The sequence below is a fragment of the Meleagris gallopavo genome, chromosome 8 (genome assembly GCF_000146605.3).
Source record: "Meleagris gallopavo isolate NT-WF06-2002-E0010 breed Aviagen turkey brand Nicholas breeding stock chromosome 8, Turkey_5.1, whole genome shotgun sequence".
Classification (NCBI taxonomy): Eukaryota; Metazoa; Chordata; class Aves; order Galliformes; family Phasianidae; genus Meleagris; species Meleagris gallopavo.
In genome coordinates, this window is record NC_015018.2 from 20092197 (window position 1) to 20112730 (window position 20534).

General features: G+C 37.6%; 1 protein-coding gene across 2 annotated transcripts; it reads right to left on the bottom strand.

Moving 5' to 3' along the window:
* Positions 1-454: 454 nt before the first annotated feature.
* KIF11 (kinesin family member 11) lies at positions 455-20008 on the bottom strand. Of its 2 annotated transcripts, none has more exons than XM_019617676.1 (22): positions 19983-20008; positions 16386-16518; positions 16160-16257; positions 15998-16076; positions 15453-15638; positions 15242-15366; positions 13597-13687; positions 13076-13318; positions 12859-12954; positions 12072-12160; positions 11518-11605; positions 10545-10733; positions 9252-9459; positions 8881-9053; positions 8472-8594; positions 7243-7401; positions 6785-6924; positions 6410-6689; positions 5282-5504; positions 4899-5053; positions 4450-4566; positions 455-4046 (listed from the first exon to the last, which is right to left on the bottom strand). In XM_019617676.1, the coding sequence occupies exons 1-22, from the start codon at positions 19991-19993 to the stop codon at positions 3921-3923; spliced, it is 3132 nt and encodes a 1043-aa protein (XP_019473221.1). In that variant the 5' UTR covers positions 19994-20008; the 3' UTR covers positions 455-3920. The 2 variants fall into 2 exon arrangements, with proteins under 2 accessions (XP_019473221.1, XP_010712861.1); XM_010714559.3 differs by lacking the exon at positions 19983-20008 and adding an exon at positions 19212-19498.
* Between the last annotated feature and the right edge of the window lie 526 nt (positions 20009-20534).

Below are 20534 nucleotides of genomic sequence, written 5' to 3' on the forward strand. Positions count from 1 at the left end.
AATAGGAAATCTGATCCCTCACCTTACCATTTTTATAAAAGCCAAGAGACTGCCATAGAATTATCCCCTTATAAAATCAGAGAGCAAACCTCTAAGAAGCAGCAATCATTATAACTCAAGTGGTTATGGAGAAGGAGAAAATAAATATCTTACCACATACTTCATCTGTTTTGCTTAATACTTGTCACAAACGTTAAAAGAAGAGAATATTTTCTTTGCTGCTAATTTTGTTATTTTTCACTTAGAAAATGGCCAGGTCAATTAGGCTAGGAAAAGATTTTTTTCTTTCAATTAACTTACGCTAATGAAAATACAATTCTTTTTCACATTAAAAAAAATCTTCACGTAGTAGCATTAGTGCTCTGAACATTATCAGAATGAAATTATAATCAAAGTTATGTTATCAGCAATTGTAGACAATCATGTTTAGAAAGACTCTGAAAAAACACTCAAATGTATTTTACATCAACTGTTTATTTCAGTCTTACATTTTGGTAATTAAAAAAAATAAAGTATACTTGTCAAGTTCAGCATTTCAGTCACTGCGCCTCACTCATTGAATTACAGTGTTGGGTTATAACAGGCCAAGAGTCCCCGGAGTATTTCAAGTGTAACTAATAAAGCCAAGGAAACATTTATGTAAGTTTAATATTCTGGAGAGAGAAAAAAACAGCAACAGCACACTCCAGTTAATCCCCGTTACTTTACAAAATCTAATTTTACGCCATCTAAAAGCTGAGTATTTTCATATAGTTTTGCACATCACTCTACATCTGATAGGACAGTTTTTGAAACAGAATAAGCATGATAAATATTGTTCAGACCCCTTATAAAAATGGCAGTTCATTTCAAGCTTTTTCCCTGAAGAGAGAACATGGAATCGAGCATTTGCTCCTTTTTAACATGTCTGAAGGGCACACACACAGTAATAAAGCGCCCTCATTCTTGCAGGCATGCCTTATAGGAACCAAAGCTGATTTCAGATGTATTGTGAACACAGAGATCTAAACATTCGCTTAGCTGCCCTGTGTTCCTATTGAGTTGTGAGTTTTTAACATTTTTAAGAATGAGCATAGCAGTACTGCTGTGAATTGAGTTTGGGTTCAACCTTCAAGAGCAGCCTACTTTGCTAGGTGGTCTACACCCCACCTGTAATAGTGCACCGTATAAACCCTACTAACACAAAACCTGGAATGATTTATTGTTATTTAAGTTCATAAAGCGACTATGTGTGTGGGCATGTAGCTTATAGAGCATAGTACTCTACCATAAAAAGTAGTTTCTAACAAGAAAAGAAAAAATAGTAGTCAAATGGCTATAAACAGTCATTTAAGAAGTATATATTTAGCAACTATATATTTTCCCCCCATTTTTAATGTTCTAAAAGATTAGAGCTCATTTTTTCCCCTTCAAATGCTTTATGATGGAGAAGGAATTTTAGCCTTTTTATATTTTTCCATTTCCTTCTACATTTAGATTTTCTTTTATCACCTGAAGAGTTCTAGGTGATAGAAGAGTTCTAGGCTCTCTTGTTTCCTCTGCTCATTTAACATACGGTTACAAGGGTGACTGATGTCTAACAGAACAAAGAAAGGTAGAGTCTAACAACTATGTAGCTTCTCACTCCTCTCTAGTCCCACACAACTGCTTCTGATACAACAGCTGTCAGCTCGGAAGCAGAAAAATTTCCTTTCCTCCACTGTCTCTTCATTGTTCACTTTTAATTGAAGAGAAAGCTGGTGGCTCTGATTATTGTTTCCTATTGTCTTTTTATCAGTCTCTCCACATTCTACCATATCACATGTGCTTAAGCTCTTCTTTTTCCCCTGTTCATTTTACCATTCATTGTACATATTTCCTAGTTTTTTTTTTTTTTCTTTTTTCTGATGTTAATTCAAGAGCTTCCCCACCTGGCTGCTAATCTGGAATCAGACAGAAAAATCGCCTGGTTAATTAGAACATGGCTGTACATACAATCCCAGTCACACCACAACTCCACCTCCAGCTCAGCACAACTAACTCAGTCAGGGTATGACCTTGCTACTTGTTCTGTGGAAACAGCTTCCACACTTCTTACGAACGATACTTTCTAACAAGCCAAATTGATACCATTCTGTAAACTACCCTACATCACACCAATTTCCTCTCTTCGGGTTAAACCTATGTATCCATTTAGCCCTGTGAGCAAAGTTAAGAGGTGTTTCTTACAGCTAAAGAAGTAGGTTTTGCTTTCTACTTTAGGGAATGCGCACACAACAGAGATCTCAGCATTTAATTACTACAAGCACCTATTTATCCTGCACCAAAGCTCAAGCCACACAGGTCTGAATATCTCTCTTAAAGTGCAGCACCTTTATTAAACAAGCCCTCACCCCAATTTGAATATAGGATTATTCTAGCAGAAGCATAAAATTATTAGTTTTTAAACCTGCTCTTGTAACAGATGTCCAACTAAAGCCTCGGTAAAATGCCTGCTCCTAAATCCTGGTTAGCAATTGGTGCTGGAGGTTTAGATGAACACTTCAGCGTTAGAGCCACCTAGTGGGAGAAGAGCCCATGGCAAGGAAGCAGAGAGAGGCTCTGTACTCGAATTTTTCATCCCATTCAGCTTTTCGGTGTGACCACTAGGCACCAGGCCCAATGAAAGAAACAATGATCTGCCGTAATATTATTGCAAATATAAGAAAACAGCTCTCTGAAAAGAGAAAGCAAGCAGTCCCAAAGATTCATACATCTGTTAAAAGTTCTCAATATGAGAAAAGCAATCTGCGTCCGCACCAGGGCAAATCAAACAGCTATGGACAAGGGTAGTTTCAAAAAGGTTAAATAAGTGTGTGAACTCTATATGGAAAATTGAGGGTGAAAGACTTGCAGAAGTGGCTTTTAGTTAGGAAATGGATAGATCACACTAACAAAAGTCTTGTCAGTGCTAAAGAATGCGGTACAATAACCTAGATGCCAAGCCTTGGAAAATTCTTACGCCCATGATGTTTCTGTTGTCAGAATTTCACAATATACCTACCAGTTCAATAGAATATTTCCGCAAACAAAACAGGATTTCAAAACCCCTTTTAGGGTTTCAAACTTCATATAATGGAAAGATCTGGCATATAAGCTAAGTACTAAGACAATAAAAATAAAAAATAATAAATTTGCTGCCTTGCTCATTTGGAAGGGAAGCTTTTGTCTCCTGCTATCCGTTGCTAAAGAAAAGCAATTAGCTTTGCCCATGAAGAGAAAGTAACAGGTAAGAAGTGGTACAGAAATATAGAAAATCAGTCCACCTGGTGGTTTAGCTAAGAGAATCACAGTGCAAGGGCATAATCAAGATTACTGATCTTTATCTATCAGCATTTGTCTGAATGGTGTCCAGGGAATCTATTTTGCAGAGATAATACTTTAGCTATGTTATCAAGTTTAAGACTGAAACCACATATGCGTAAACATCTGTACTCCTTGTATCAACTGATTTATTTAAAAGTATCCTAAAGACAACTATCTACTTCATAGTAACAGGAATCAGAGTAAGGCAGGTACAGAAACAGATCACATATTTACAAAAAAAAAAAAACCCACACAGCATTATTCCATATCCCTTCCTGCTACTACAAATCTACTAAGAAGCAGAAAGTAATCTATTACTTGACAAGATAAAAAAAATATGTCGCTTAACATACAGCACCATAACCCGCAGATTGTTTTTTGTTTGCTTTCTTTTTTTTTTTAATTAAAACTGTTAATACTTTGCAAGCCATCATATATAAAAACAAAACAAAGGCAGGACATATCGCGTCAAGTTTTGATCCAATGTTGCATCAATATATCACTATATACAGAGACAGAACAAGCAAGAGAACTTATGGCTCAGTAGATAACCAAAAGTATTTTATAAGAATCTGCAGTATATATGTATGTATATCTTAGTTCACTGATCTTAAGGGTAGTTTAGATTTAGGAAGTAGCTGTTCTGTCATATCTTCAGTTTTGTTTTTCTCCAACATCGCTGCAGCTTTGTTCTCTTTATCTTTTTTGTGACTTCTTTTGTGCTGGAATTTAAAGAAAATGTGTGATAAGTTTTGCATGTTAAGATAATGCAGGTCCACAATACATTGGTGAAAGAGAAAGGTCAAAAGCAAGGAAGAAAATTAAAATAAAAAATAATAATTAAAAAAAATAATCAAAAAAGCTAACTTATATCAGATCTCTAAGAAAATGTATTGTATTAAATTTCATTTTTTCCATTAAACCAAATGCATATACCTAGCAAATCATGATATTTTTCTAGGTTGTTAGAATGTTTATTTTAACTGAAGTTTAACAAAGCATATTCTACAACATTAAAAGAAGTTGTGAGACTACACTAAAGGCTATCAGCAAATGATTTTATACTACAAGCCTATTATAGAATGATAACTTTCTTTCACTGTTTAGAATACCTATGAAACTTACCTGGAAAAAGGGAATGCCCCCATTTGCGTGACAGCTTATGTTTATATCCACTAAGTACTTGTCATCACCAAGGCTTTCACTGGATTCTTGCATCCCTTCCTCCTCTCCCAGCAGGTCCTAAAACAGAAGCATTCAGAGAAGTTCACTGAATGTTTGAATTTCCTACGCGAATGGAAGTGCTGCATTTCTTATAGATCTGACCATGTTTTATATATTTTTGTAAAAAAGAAATGAGAGCCTCTAAACAACTATTAAGGTCTTCCCTTGTTTTTCAAGACAGTTTCTCAGAAGCTCAGCATGCAACTCCAAGTACCACGCAGAAAGGCTGTAACAGTGCTGGGTTTCTGGTCAACTTTCCACAGAGATTAAAAAAAAAACAACAAAACAAAACACAAAACTCTTTAGAGATATGAAATCTTCACTGACATGTTTGTAACTCATATGCATACCTCATCTGCATTCCCCTCCACTTCCTGTATCACACTGTTTAGCATAGCATCAAGCGTTAATTGCTTTTGCCTCAGTTGTTCCAGTAGAAGTTCCCTGGGTTCTGTTTTCACCAGTGTGACTGGATAAGAGTAGTCTCTTCTCTGTGGAGTTGTCCCTTTAATGCAGATGGTATACAAATGAAAGGTACTATTAAACACATAAAGCAACTGCTTTAATTACAGATCAGTTTTACATTAACTCAATACAGAAGTCACACTTTCTTCAGTCAAGAAAAAAAAAGTGCAAGATGGCCAGCCGTATTATGTTCCTATCAACCTCTGAATACAGACTCCACCACTCAGATTGCTGTCCACAAGATTGACTCCTGCCCTACTTGAAATACCTGTTGGAATATCCACTTTAAGATCTTCTTTCAGGAAACCATTAACCTGCGCCAGTCCATGCTGTGCTTCTTCATTAAGTTTCAGCTTCTGTTCTAGAAGTACCCCCTGATCAACTTTCATTTGATCAAGAAGGATATTTAGTACCTTCTCCTCAGCACTTTTCTGAGTATCAATTTGGTCGGCAATTTCAGCTATTGCTTTATCACAGTTTTCTCTGTTTTTCTAGAACAAACAACAACAAGAGAAAAAAAAAAAACAAAGCACAAAACATCAAGTTAACAGGAAAGTTAAGGTTATGGCCTCTTTTCTAAGATGTGGGTGCATGGTTAGTGACATGATCTAAAACGAAACAATTGTGAGACCTCAAATTGAGAAGTTTCAGTGCCAATTTTACATTCTCATTTCGAGAACTATCTTCAGAAGAAGAGTCAGTTTCTTAGAAAGTATGATCATTTCAGAAAGCTACTCTTCAAAATAAAAATGATGCCACCTGGTTCAGAACAGAATTCTTATGTGTCTACTCATAACACTTCATTAAATTAGGATTTTTAAGGGAAAGTGATAAAATCCTAACAGTACTAGAAGCTTTATACATTTCTAGAGGACAAAGAGAAAAAACAAACAAACAAACAAACACAACATACTTTGTCCTTCCCACTGTAAGGAAGTGCCTGAAGTTTTCAGTAAGTATAATAGTTAAAAGAGCACCTTTCCCAAGACTACAAATGCCTTAAGCACTTTAACTTTCTTAAAGTTAGCAAAACAAATTGGACTTGTCTGTTTCATTACAGCCTATATTTCATCTCTGTCTAAATCTCCCCGAGACACTACCTGTAATTAAGCTTTAGAATTAGAGCTACATGCGACAAGTAGTAAAAAGCTTAAAAGTACAGATGGAAGTTAGCCACATGGGATTACTCAAGACACATTTTAAGTTATTTGCACTGCTAGTTCGAACTCTTACTCAAGTTAAGCTTTTTTATTCCATCATAATGCATTTATTAGCATGAGTCTGCTGTGATCAAGCCTCCATTTTGTACTGATTATAGTTAAGAATTTTCCCCTATGAATTCTACTGTAGAAGTTTGTCTCCAAACATTGCATTAGACTATAATAGCTACAGGTACCTTTTGAAAACACATAAACTGTTGTTTTTCATCCCTGAAGGACGATAGCTGCTGATCGGTAAAGCTGGCTATCTGAGCAATTGTAAGTTCAGCACATTTATCAGCATCCTGAGACACATTTCTGAGATTGATGAGAAGTTGCTGACAGTGGTCAGTGGAATCTTCCAGCATCCTCTTGTTTTCACCATTTATAATCCTGAGCTCCTTAGAAAAATTATCCATAGATGCAAGAAATCTGCTGTGATTAGAAGCTGTACTGCTGACTAGGTCTGTAGTTTTCCTGCAACAACAGATGTGTAACAATTCAGACATTTTTGAAAGGTGGATTTTAACACATGTTGCATCAGTTCATACCAAAAGTAATCAGTTCCTTACAGGTGAACATTTTCTTGCACAGCAGTGATGGTGGTCTTCAAGCTTCCATTTTTTGCCAGTACATCAGCTAAGTTCTTCTGAGTCTCTTGAGCAAACAGGTCAAGCTGTCTTTGTAGTGAGGACATTAACTCAGCTGCACTCTGTTAAGAAAAGCCATATTTTTCAAGAAAGATATAACACAGTACAGCTTTATTATTCTAAAGCTTAAGTTACATTTTTTCTATAGATGACAGACACTTTGCCTTTGGAGATTTACGTGAAGACATATAAACTGGATGTGTTCATAGCAAGGGTAATTCTTGTTACTTTCCTACATAAGATACCTAATGTCACACAACAGAAGTTGAAAAGAATCAGGATCACCAAGCCACTGTCCCACCATTGCTTCTGAAACAAATACCATGCTAGAGAATTTAAATAACATGTGACACTACAATTTCTCTTTACTCTAAGGGTACCTTTGTATGTGCTAGTCTTGTCATTTCCACTTCTTCTCTTAAATTTTCACAATCATTCTGAAGCTGAGCAAGAACATTAGCTGTTTCTTCCTGTAATTTTTTCAAAGTAAGAGAAAGATCTTCAAAGAGGGTATCCATTTCTTTTTTATGACCTTCCATCTTTAAAAAAAAAAAAACAAAACCAGAAGTTTATTCTAAGTTAAATGTTCGTTATTAGATAAGAACTGGATACTTATCTGTAGCATAATGGGCAAGAGAGGGGAGAAGAAACCTTTACTTCACAAAAACTGTCAAAGGCAAGTAAAGTATAGCGAGTAAATGGTAGCAAATAACATGCAGAACATTCTGAAGTAACAGAAAGGCACTTAGTATGGGCTTTCCTAAACAAAATTCAGCATGCAAAGTAGACAATAGGACTTAACATACTTGACTAAGACCAGAGTAAGAAGCAACAGCTTGTAAGACTTGTTACTGTTAAAGCTTGAAAACCAGCAGACAGCCTCTAGATGAAGTGAATTTATTTCAGATGAGAAGTAATTGACAAACATGGAGAGAATGAAAGAGTGGAACTGCAGTTCAAAGACTTAAAACATAATTGCCTAAGGAGGTTGTGAAGTCTCCATCCCTGGAGGCGTTCAAGAAATGTATAGATGTTAAACTGAGGGACATAGTTTAGTGAGAAATATTGGTGGTAGGCGGATGGTTGGGCTGGATGATCTTGGAAGTCTTTTCCAACCTTGCTAATTCTATGATTCTGTGATAGTGTAGACAAATAAAATCAAGCATAGGACTTTTATAAATGTAGCACTGTCTATGTATATCGTTATTGTACACTACCACATTCCCCATAATGAAAATAACTACGAAATAAAGTCCAATACAATAGCAGGAGAAATTTGAAGTGATAGAACTCATTTAAGTCAGCTGTTTCAGACTTCTATAATACAGTAGAGACTATACAAAAAATATTATCAAATATCTGTTATACATAGCTTTAGGTATCTACATTTTATCATTTGTCTGCAGCATTTAGGTGAGCAGCTGTGCCAATATAGGTAGCAAAGGAACACAACACACAGAAATGGAAGCCTGAAAGAAAAAGCTATAAAGTAAAACAACATAAGTGACAGAATAAAGGAGATAAAGCCAAACCAGGCATGAAAACACTAGCACTGCAGAAAAGGGAATATATGCAAGTTACATAAAAGAGAAAAAAATCTGTGTACTACCTTATCAGCCACAGCTGAATATTTTCTCATGTTAGTCTGAAACTGACAGTTTAGGCCCAGGACAAATTCTACCATTGGTGTCAAGCTATTTAATGCGCTTCCTAATCCTGACGCATGCTCCTCCTAGAAAGAACAATAGGAAAAAAAGGTAAAACAAAATATGTAAGTCTCTTCAGTACTTTTCTAAGAAGCTATTCATATAGATAAGAAAGGTCTACGTGCTCTGCAGTTAGCTTTTGCTGTACAGCACATTACAGCTCGTATTGGGATGAGAAGGAAAGAGGGACATAATCATGGCCAAGTGTTGAAACAGAGCATCAGGAAAAAAAAAAAAAGTTTATAGCACCTCTTCTGATTGAGGACAATTTCATATACCTCAAATAAAAAGAGAGTATGTAAATTTACTAACAATTAATCTCAGTAGCTCAGCTTTATGATCGAGTGACAGATTCTCGTGTTGTAATACTTTTTCAGACATGCAGGAAACTTCTGTGGACACCAATTCCTTAAGAGAGGCAAAAGATGCTGATACAACTGATGTAAGAATATTAGCTGCTGAAGAACTGGTAGACAAGATGTCACCTACAAAAGAAATCAAAAGTGTTACAAAACTTACTACTCATAGCTGACCATCCGAGACACATTATTATGTAATCACTACATTGTTTAAAATAATGCTTAATCTTTCTACTAATATGGGTCCAATTTAAAATGCTGATCTTTGATAGTACTATTGCAAAATATAAGGATGACCTTCATATGTAGAGGTATTACACTTACCTATAAAATGCGTGTAAGACATCAACATCTGTTGCTGCTTCACACTGTTCTCATTAACTGAATTTTGTATTTTGTTGAACAAATCAGTCATTTGTTGTGCAAATGTATTTTGGACAACAGCATTATGCTGATCAACAGCCTTCTTACGGTCCAGTTTTGCGTGGAGACCAGATACATCTTTTGTGGTTTCTTCAACTGTATTAAGCAACTAAAATTTTTTTTAAGGTTATTTCAGTAGATATTTAAATCAGAAGCCAAGCATAAATTTATGTTCAGAAGAACTCTAGTTCTAAGTTGAAAGTGAAGCAGATATTTCCTTTAACATCAAATTACAACCGTTCTTAATCTTGTGCAATCTACAGTCTCAGTACATTAAAAATTTACCTACTAGAGAACATCTGCCCCCAACTCTCAAGTATTAAAATAGAACATACTCAGTATTCAGGGAATTAAAATACAATGAACATAGAACAGTAACCAAGAAATTCCCAGTAGCTTCAAATTTTCTGAAAGATTTGACAGTAAATATTTTAAATTGTACTGAAAGCAAGTGATTTCCAGTATTACCTCTGTGATAATTTAGAATATGAAAGTATAGTGGAAATTTGGTTTTGTAGCTAGTGTAAATGATTTCTCTACCCATTTATCTCACACAAACATTCCACAACCCACATGCAAAACTGAGCACCCGCTTCCAACCTTACAAGAACCTGAATAGAAAGAACTTTTCATATTGACTAAAGACACAGGATTAATCACCTTGCCCTTTAAATAGCAGGACTCTATCAAGTCTGTTTTGAAAATTAAGACCAGTCATAAACACATCAAAAAAGCCCCTAAATACCCTCTAAAATATAGAGACATGGCAATGGTTTCAGTTACTCAGTGAGTATTATTGCACATGTCCCTTGCTTCTTGCAATTTCTCTACTCTAGTTATGCATAACTTACTCTGTTTTAGGGTCAGGCTTAAGTGTCTAGTCAGGTAAACTAGTTATTCTGCAAAACAACTCATAACAATCGATACTGCAAAGCACTGAAACCCTTATGAAAAGCCAGTTTCAGACTGACAGTTTGCTGTTAGATACACAGGTTAACACTTTCACAGAGGAAGCCCTGCAATCTCTAAGTGGCTCCTCACTATAATAGTCAAAGAATCAATCATACTTTTTAAACCTTAAATTCATTTTTGTCACTCTCACATCATCCTTTAGTGACAAAGACATCTTTGAACAGATTGCTGAACCCTTAAACAGAGGAAGTTATTGTTACAATTAGCCAGGAGAGTGATAACCTTGCTAGCTGTGCCATGAAGTTTTTGTTCAGCATTTTCCAAAACTGAAACCACATATTCTTCTTCAGCCAGATGAACTTTGGTTTCTTGCAGATCTTTCTGTGTTTCTTCCAGTTCCTTCTCCTTGATTTCTAGATCTGTTTTACACTGCTCAAGTTCGTTTTTATTAACTGTGAACAGTTCAGTTACCTACAGTGTAAGACAAACATCAATACAGTAACATTGCTCTTTGCAAGCTCAACTGCAATTCATCATATATGCCTAGTTACGTCACAATACTAGAAAGCAGTTTGTCATCTACATAAGCAAGCAAGTTTCAGCGATTTCAGCTGTAAGAATCAGAAATTTTAAGTCTGACTAGAGGCTAGAAGAGTCTTTATTTACTGAAAACATCACAATCCAAAACTGTTTTTATTGTGAAAATCCTTCACTTCCCTATTCAAGTCATAAGGCCAACATTCGTTATATCACAATGAAGGAATCCCCACTAAACAAATATAAGCTGATAGAACGAGGAATAATCAGTAAAACTGATCAATAGGTAAGCTTGTTTTTACAGACTAGTTACATAGTCCATTTAAGAGAAATTTCCCAATTTTCTGCATATTCTTAATTTGTTAGTGGGAGCTCATCATCACCCTCCCCCCCCATTCTTTGCTTCTAAGCAGATAACTCCAACTGAGATTATGCTCTTTTACAAGAAGATTTTTGCTGAAAATTCAAAGAATATTCAAAGTTTTAAACATTGAAAGTTTTTTGTTTTTTTTTTAAATCAATATTGCAATCTGCAATTTCATATATAGTATCTGAAATTCTTAACTTCTAGAATTAGAAAATTCCACCAACTAATTACTGAGGACATTTAAGACCAAAATTTTTTCAAGCTATCATTGTTCAAACAACTCTCTTTCTTCCCTCAAGACATCTTCTCTTTATTCAGGGGATTTAAACCGCACTGAGAAGTGGCACTTACTCTTTTCATCTCTTCCTCCATGACAGTGATTTTGTCAATATACTCTGCAATTTGTTCTTCCTGAACCGTCAGCTTTCCATTCAGGGCTCTAAAGCAAAGATTAATAAGAACAATAACAGTAATAAAGCTCATTTCTAGATCAGCTATTGGTCTCATGCTGCATGTTTTGTCATTTCAAGAAGTATTGTTGACTTCAGCATTAGAATTTTCAATTAACGCAGACAGGATTAAAGACAGCTTATTTTGCTTTGAGAGAAGACTTGTTCATACAGAAAGTTTAAAATAGAAATTTATATATAAGCTGATAGAGCAAATAAGATATTAAAAAAGATGCATGCTCGTTTTGCTTGAGGCAAATTCCACAAATGAAGTTCTCAGTGCAAGCATATTTCATAGGCTTCTATTTGTGTAATAACTAATTGCTAAAGAAGAAAGTAACTGGTCAGTTAAATCTTCCTAACTTAGCCTTAAGAAAATAGAACTGGAAACGTTTCTGTTTAAGGATGGGAACAACATATGCTGTTAGACATTTTATAGCAATCCTGAAGACGTACTCAAAATTTTCAAGGGAAATATAGACGCCATTTTTCTCACGTGTAGCAGCAAGGTCTCGTTTCAGACGCTCAATCTCTTCAGTATATTCCTGCATCAAGAAATAACCACATTTCAACTTCAGGAGAACTTTGAAAATGAAGTATAAATATTCAACAGATGTCTCAAAGATGGAATTATATGGAAGTTTTCCACAAGCACAGAAGGATGTTCCAGAATCTAGTGTTTCACTTCTGTGTCCAAATAAGTTCAGTGTAGCACAGACTAAATTCAAACCATTGGACACATGTAGAGCATTGAAACTTCCTATTCAAATTATTCTTTATTCCATTTAACAGTTTATATTGGGAATTGCAGCTTCTTTAATAGCATTCATGTTCTTCATAGGGCCTTTTCATTCATATTTACTGACAAGTTTGTTAAAGTTTAAGTATTTTCTAGAGAATTAAGCTGCTAATAGAGAAATCCAGCAAAAAAAAAAAATCTACTGTTACTTAGTAGGTCTTCACTATCTGGTGAACAGGTAATCCGTACACAGTCATAGATAATAGCAATCACACTGTCTCCAGCTCTAGTTTTAGCAATAGCTTCAGTATTTGCACAGTGTTTAATAGTGTACCAGCAGAGTAGCTTAGTAAAGCATCCCCTCAGTGATTAAAATCACCTCAGAAATGTGCTTCTGGTAGCCAATTTCCCCATAGTTTCATAACATAATTTCTCCTATGCAGGAATTAGAAGAATCAAATGTATTCTGTCTTTACAGTAATCAAATAAATATGTCTAGCTTACCTTAATAAGAGCTTTTTTGGTCAGCTTCTGGTTAACTTCAGGCTTGTTCAATATGTTCTTTGCCCTGTGGGCATATTCTAGTGTACTCAGTGTTTCCTGTGGTAATCAGATAGAACATTAGAGGTTAAGCTGAGGAGAAAATATTTTTGGAAAAAAAAAACAAAACAAAACAAACACCCACAAACATTTAATCTGAATACCTATTCCTAAAATTTACCTCAAGATTTATAGATGCAGGAGAAACTGTGGCAATTATTGATGTTTTTGTTCGTCCTCCAAGAGAATCTTGAAGGATTCTTGTGAGTTTAGATTCCCTGTATGGGATATGTGGGGCTCTTTCTACTAGAGCAGAAATAACTCTTCCCAGAGTCAGGAGAGACTGATTGATATTTCCAGCTTCACGAGCTCTTTTGTCAACTGCCCCAGATCGACCAATGTTCTCACTTCCTGCAAGATCAACCTGAAAGAGGAAAGACATATGCTTCTATCTCAAATCACCACAAAGAATGCTTGCTCTGTTGCAGAACACAACATGCATGAACTAACACGCGTATTTGTTCAGGAGATTGTAGGAGTGATGAACGAGACAGACATTTCTAAGAATGACAAACAGTTCACATTGCTCAGAAAAATGATGATTTCCTTGCCCTTATAAGTGTTTAATTCTCGAGAGAATGAGGTTACATTATTTAGTTCATTACTTTAGTACTGTCAATGACATTTAATTCAAATACTTACCAAGTTTAGCTTCCCAATTTTAACAAGTTCTTCTCCATCTACTGTGGTTTCTTTCATATGGATAGTAATTGAAAATACGGAGTGCGAACGGCTATAAAAGAATTCAATTTCAGACAAACATTCTTTAAGCCAAATTATCTGCTTTCTACGAGACATTACTCCAGGTTAGTTATCAGTGCTCTTTATAAGGAATAAATGCACCCAATTAATTGCAACTTACACATTTCCAATACAATAAAAATTGTCTATTTTTGTCTCTATACAGGTAAGGAAATCATAATCTAGCAGGCTAGAATACCAATCAAACTTCAACCAGTTGCTTCATTGATGCATCTATCAAGTGAAGCCAACAGAAATATTTGATGTTGATACTTCTACGTTCTCTATTCATAGATACTTCAAGAAAACTGGCTTGCAGTTTTTGTAGCCAGTACAATAGGAACAGTTTTACAGAACATGAGATTAGGAAATTTAGTACTTTATACAGACTAAAAATCAGCAAGAATCGGAATCCAATATTAAAGATGTAGAAATTCAATTTAGTTTTCATTCAAAACATTTATTAAGTTAAAAAAAAAAACACATTAGCGTGAGATTATTTCTTTCACAGCTTTCACAATAGGAAGCTGAGACATACAGTAAACCATAGAAGTTACGGCAGCTTGAAACCTACTTGCTCACAATGACAAACATGAAGTCTGCAGTTCAAGAATGAGAAGTCAGTAATAAATACTGAGATTTTTGACTAACACGTCTACCAGAATCTGATTGTGAGCTGCAATCATATGACATAGCCTGCATTGCCATACAAAAATCCCTTATTCTTATTCCTGACTTCCACAACACATCTTGTACATTTTCAGAAGCTAGCATTATTCTATTAGAAACAGATTTGAACATTGTTTTGTAAGTTCAGATTCAGAATCCTAATTATATTGTTGCCTATTGGTGGTGAGGAGAGGAAGGGACACTTCAGACACTTATGCCTAGATTTTTTCCAGTGAACAGGACCAGGAAGAAAAGACAACAATAAACCAATAATACCCCATAATAGCTAGAACAAAGACAATCATCTCTCTCACACAGGTGTATCTGCTAAACATCATCAATATTTACTGTAGAGATCATTTATCCCACGCTTAAACATACAGTATACTTCAATGATATCCATCAGACTTTTGTTTCCATAGAAATATAAAGCTTTGATAAAGCTAGCTGCTTAATTTAGAGTTATTAATAAATTCCAATATTCTACACATCAGACTAAGAATATTCTACCTCTCACACTGCACCTGGATAGGTGGAATTTCAGGACTACCATTTTAATTGTATATTTAAAATAGTATGCAGCCTTGAAACAAGAGCTCTTGTAATCACATCTTCTGACAGCAACAGCTTTTTAAGATGAGAGACTTCCATAATTTACGATACCTCTTCATACATGTACTAGAATACATCAACCCGCGGAATGCAAGAAAAAGTTTCTTGCTATGTTTTCCTAATCTATATGTGGCAACAAACTATAATATATAATCTCAATATCAGGTAAGGCTTACACTGGCTTCAACAATTTTTCCTTCTTCAGTAAAATCCAGTTTAATAGAACATTAACAAAAAAAGTTTCTGAAATACGCAAGATTTGTACCTGGAATATGCATTCATGTAAGTAGCTGCAGTTGTTCTCTTTGCTGCACCCCTTTCCAGGATCTGATAGACTTCATTTTTGTTGTGTACAGTTACCTCCTCTAAACCTTTAATAATTACACCTCTCTGTCAAAAAAGAAGACATGTTCATTCTACCTCTTCAAACTGTTCCAGAAGTCTTCATATAACAGATTTTGGAAGACTGCACTCACCTTGTTTCGGGGGTCATCAAACATCTGCAGTCTTTCTCCAACATCAGGAGCAGGATTCAGAAGATCAAAAAGCTCCTCATTATATATTTCCAAAAGAGAGACTTTCACTGAAAATTCAGTGCCATTCTCTGTGAGTTTTTCAAATATTTGATGCAATGTACGAGGTATTATACCTGCTAATGGATCCTATAGATTGAAATGGAAAAAAAAAATACATATATAGATGTACAAAAATAGTCAGGGGAAGAAGTGAAGTAGTGGCAAATTTTAGCTACATTCCGTTGGTCTAATGGATACAGACAAAAATACATTGAATAAAGATTATTTTCTGTGCAATTATTGCTAAGATTTGTATGTATGCATTAATGATGTAAAGTTCTAGTTTTCATAAGTAATGAGAAAACTCGTTAATTTACTAATGTTTACCAGAAGTCAGCTTCAGCGTTTGAAAGAAATCAACTTTAGGCTGTCTTTAGCTTTCTGCAATATCTACTTCTGTATTACACAGTACAGTTACAAGAGAAACTTCATGAATAAAAACATACCTCTTCCCAAGTGTACTCCTCGTTGGGTGACCGTTCCCCTTCCATCGTGAAAGTCTTACCAGTACCAGTTTGGCCATAGCTGTTAAGAATGAAAAATTAAGATGTAAACAAGAAACAAAAATTAAAGTGAAATTTTCTAATAATAATTACTGGGGTACTTACGCAAACACTGTACAGTTATAGCCCATGATAACTTCATCCAAAATGGGACACACAACACTCCGGTATACATCAATCTGCTTTGCCTGAGCTCCAAAAACCTGTCAGAGCAAAGACAACATGTCCTATTTACCAGTACAGTAACATATTGCACAGTGCAGACATCAGACTCTATTAAGAGAAATTTGCTGGGTTACATCTACAAGTCTCCAGCTTGACAAGCAGTTACCATATCAAACGTGTAAGTCTTTTTTAACATCTTGTCTGTGACTCCTCCAGTGCGAACGCTAACTTCTTTTCGCGCTTGATCACAGTCTACAACAGCATAGGAGTTTGCTTTACGTTCCGAGGCATTAAAAGGCCTAAAAGCAGAAGAGTATCAAATTAATACAATTGCTAACAGGAACATGAAATGGTCCAGAGGAAGGCCACTAAGATGATCAGAGGGCTGGCGCACCTCTTCTGTGAAAAAAGGTTGAAGGAACTGGGATTTTTAGCTTGGAAAAGAGAAGGCTTTGCGGAGACCTCATTGTGGCCTTCCAATATTTGAAAGTATGGGGTATGACTGTTTACAAGGGTGGATAGTGATAGGACAAGGGGGAATGGTTTTAAACTCAGACAGGGGAGGTTTAGGTTAGATACTAAGTGGAAATTTTTCCACACAGAGGGTAGCAACGCACTGTAACAGGTTGCTCAAGGAGGTTGTGGATGCCCTATCCCTGGATGCATTTAAGGCCAGGCTGGATGTGGCTCTGAGCAGCCTGGTCTGCTGGTTGGCGACCCTGCACATAGCAGGGGGTTGGAACTAGATGATCATTGTGGTTCTTTTCAACCTAGGCCACTCTATGATTCTATGATTTAAGAATCCACAAAATGATAACTGAGCAAAAGGAACATTAACTGATTTAAGTTAAAAGCTTTATATTTGTTTAAGGAAAACTGACAACTTGCTTTTCAGACATCGTTCTCCTTCTATTTGCCAGGACAAATAACCATCTATAGCTTTTCATGCATTTACATGGTTAGCTGTTTGTTGTTGTCTTTTTTTTTTTTTAAACAATAATAGGGTCCAGAAATACATTTATGACTGCTTATCTGCATGCATATTTAACTTGCAGTTAAGTCTTTTTTGCTATATTTATTTAACCAGTGAGTGAGGGGAGCAATTAAATGCTGCAAAGAGTTGTATGAATAAGCACCTTGAGAAAAGGAAAACTGTATGTACAATAGTTAAAGTAATAGCGAACCAAATCAATGCACTTCAGAAGTTCCCTATTTTTCCACTTAGACAAACAGTGCAGCCCAGTGCAGCCCACACGTCTCTCATGAATGACAACTCCCTAAGCACCAGACATGCTAATACAGCCCACAACTAGCAGAACAGTAGACAGCAATGCTGGAATCTTTATAATCCTGACACACTTGAATAGAATCTGTGAATTCTGAATAGAATTTTATAGGGCAGAAAATAATGCCTTTGGGTTTGGGGGACAAGAAGCCCATGCACCTTTTTATTCACATTTTTAAGTAAAGTTTAATAGAGATAAAAGAAAAAAAGTTCAGTATTTTCTTTTATCACTGGGTTAATCCAAATGTGGCACATAAAATTTTCCTTATAGGAGCATCAACAGTAATCAACAGTAACCCTCACAAAAAATAAAATAAAATAAAATCACATGCTATGTGTTTTTATATTTCATTCCGCAGTGTTACTGAGCTGTTACCCATACAGGAACTCCTCACTGTTGTGGCTGACATTTCCTCCTCATGGTAGCACTGAGACTGAAGTGTTAGATTCTAGATAGGCCACTTGATGCTTCAGCACAAGACAGTGAATGGAGTCAGGCTGCTGTGGTGACAGCTGATGATTACAACCATCTTGTTCACAGGAGGAAGTTATGGCTTTGGCTTTGCTACTTCTAAAATAGCAAAAAGCTGAACAGTAACTGTAGCCTGCTTTGCAGCAGTGTAACAGAGAACCAGATGAATGCAGACCAGAGAATTGCAGAAATGGCCTTATAATCACCTCGTGATTAAGGGGCAATTCAGTTAAACTAGAGCAAGTGCCAAGGTAAGCAGCAACTTGGCATGCTGCAATGGCATTTGGTGACAGGTTCATTCCCTTAAGGTATAGAAAGAACATTAATATACAACAGAATAATAGAATAGCTTAAGTTGGAAGGGACCTTTAAACACACAGCAGTGTACACATTCAAAAGTTTCAAACTCATGTTTTATTGAAACACAGTGACAGTGGCTTAAGGTTTTTGAACCATCAGGCTTCAGAAGCAAATTAGGGGCCACTGAGACAATTGCATCCGTTGATGTGCAAAGTGAGTAGAACTCGAGTGCTGCAGAAGAGAGATGGAAGGAGCTTTTGCTGCTCCAAAGTATCAGTCACAACAAAAGCAAAACACTGCTCCATACAATCCTGATGCTGCTATAGTGCACAACACAATCTTAATCGAATAGACACCAATACACAGCAAAGTTGCAGCAGAACGATGCAGCACTGGACAGATGGAAAAGAAGCCAATTGCTCGACAATGTTTCAAGTACAACTCTTCAAAATCGTTCGTCTTTTGCAATATCCTCACCTTTCACCAACACTTACACCAGCTTCCTAACGCCCATTCCAGCACCTTCTTACTAACATGGCAAGAATAAAAGCGAACGCTGCTTTTCATTGTTATTTTCAGCGTGCATTTGTTCAAGTACAACCTCCCAGCGAGAGGCGCCAGCAACAACGGGTAAGCCAGCGTCCGTACCGATGGCACAAAGAAACCTCGCGAAGGCAATTTAGAACACGGTATCGTTACCTACGCTACCTGTCGTTTAGCTGCCCTTACCCGTCCTACACAGCCTCACACCGGATAGTCACCGCTCAGCAGACGCCGACCCGTCCCGCACGGAGCCGCAGCTCGCCCTGGAGGATCGCCGACCCGACCTGACTCTCCCGCGCCACGCGGCTCGGAGCGCCTCGGCAACAGCAGGAGCAGCATCAGCACGCCCCGCGCAGCTCCCCTCCCTCGGGCCCGGGGCTCGCCGCGCCTACCTGCAGCGCACCACCACCTGGATGTTCTTGCCCTTCTCCTCCTTCTCCTTCTTCGAGCCGCCGCCGCTCTGGAAGCTGAGGGAGGCCATGGCACACCCGGACGCGAGCGGGCCGAGGACGACAGTAGAAGCACCGGCCGCGCTGCACGGGCGCGACTCAGGCTGAAGCCGAGACTCGGACCCAACCCAACGCCTGCGAGCGCCCGCCGCCGCCACCTTCGAACCGCGCGGCGCTGCCGCCCGACCAATCAGCGGGCGCCCGCGGGGCACCATGGGACTTACTTTCAAATTTCGGGTGACGACGCTAAAGCACGGCGGAAGCAGCCGATCCTGCCGTGAGCGCTGTGCATGCTGGGAACTGTAGTGCCGGCGGGGCGTCACGTGACAGGAAGATGGCGGCCCGCGCAGCTCCCTCCCAGGCCTCGCCCCGAAACCGAACCGGGAGGGGGCGCCACAGCCCAGCCCGTCAGAGCGCGCAGCTCCGCCCCGCTGCGGGGCAACGCGGAACTTTTCGCCGAGGGCGGCCGTGCCTGTGGGCAGGTCCTGCGGTACAGTGAATGAGCGGCTGCCACCGGAGATTTAATCAGTCCGGGATGGCTTGCTCTCAAGAAGTCCATATGGGATCCTGCGCATGTTCATAGCATCACCTACTACGGTGATTTTAGTTGCTGTTTTAGGGCCTTTCCAGTTACCCAAACTAGGATTACCACCCATAATTCCACAGGTTCCTTCCCCACCCCTTATTTTTTTAAATGGATGCTTTGAAACTTACACCTCCTCCATGAGCTCTTACAGCCGATAGAATGAATCTCAGCTTGCAAGGCTTGCGGTCCTTTTTGTGACAGTGCCACGAAGCAGCAGCACACGGTGCTCCTTCACCATTTACCTCCAAAGTTAGAGCAACGCCAGAGCTCATCACTTTCATCACAGACGTAACAGGGAAGGACGCAAGGTGCTGGGTTCTTGGTCTGCTGTAAGCAGGCACTGATTCAGAGAACACGAGATGTGTCTGACGTTACGGGCTGAGGATGAGGCAGGACAACAGCAAGGAAATCTTCAGTGCTTAACAGCAATGTTCATTAACAGCCTCTCCCAGCCACTGCCTGTTCTCTGTTCCACGTAAGACCTTACTGATTTCATGCCACTGAAAACAATACTAACGTATATGTAGCAATAATACATATGAAATAAAGCAAATATAATAAATAGCAAATATTACATAGGATATATATACTACATGAAAATAAAATTACTTTGCAAGGACAAATGTTCACAAGTTTGTAACCACCAGGTGAACTGCTGCCTTTCAATACCCTTTAGATTG

What these genes read in the sequence shown, in the direction of transcription:
- KIF11 (XM_010714559.3), bottom strand. Translation starts at nt 19,483, where the DNA reads ATGGTGCCCCGCGGGCGCCCGCTGATTGGTCGGGCGGCAGCGCCGCGC. An exon ending in TATAACTGTACAGTGTTTGC is followed by an intron (nt 16,077 to 16,159) that starts GTAAGTACCCCA and finishes CATTCTTAACAG; the next exon opens with CTATGGCCAAACTGGTACTG. An exon ending in TGGAGGGGAATGCAGATGAG is followed by an intron (nt 4,567 to 4,898) that starts GTATGCATATGA and finishes CTTCTGTTTTAG; the next exon opens with GACCTGCTGGGAGAGGAGGA.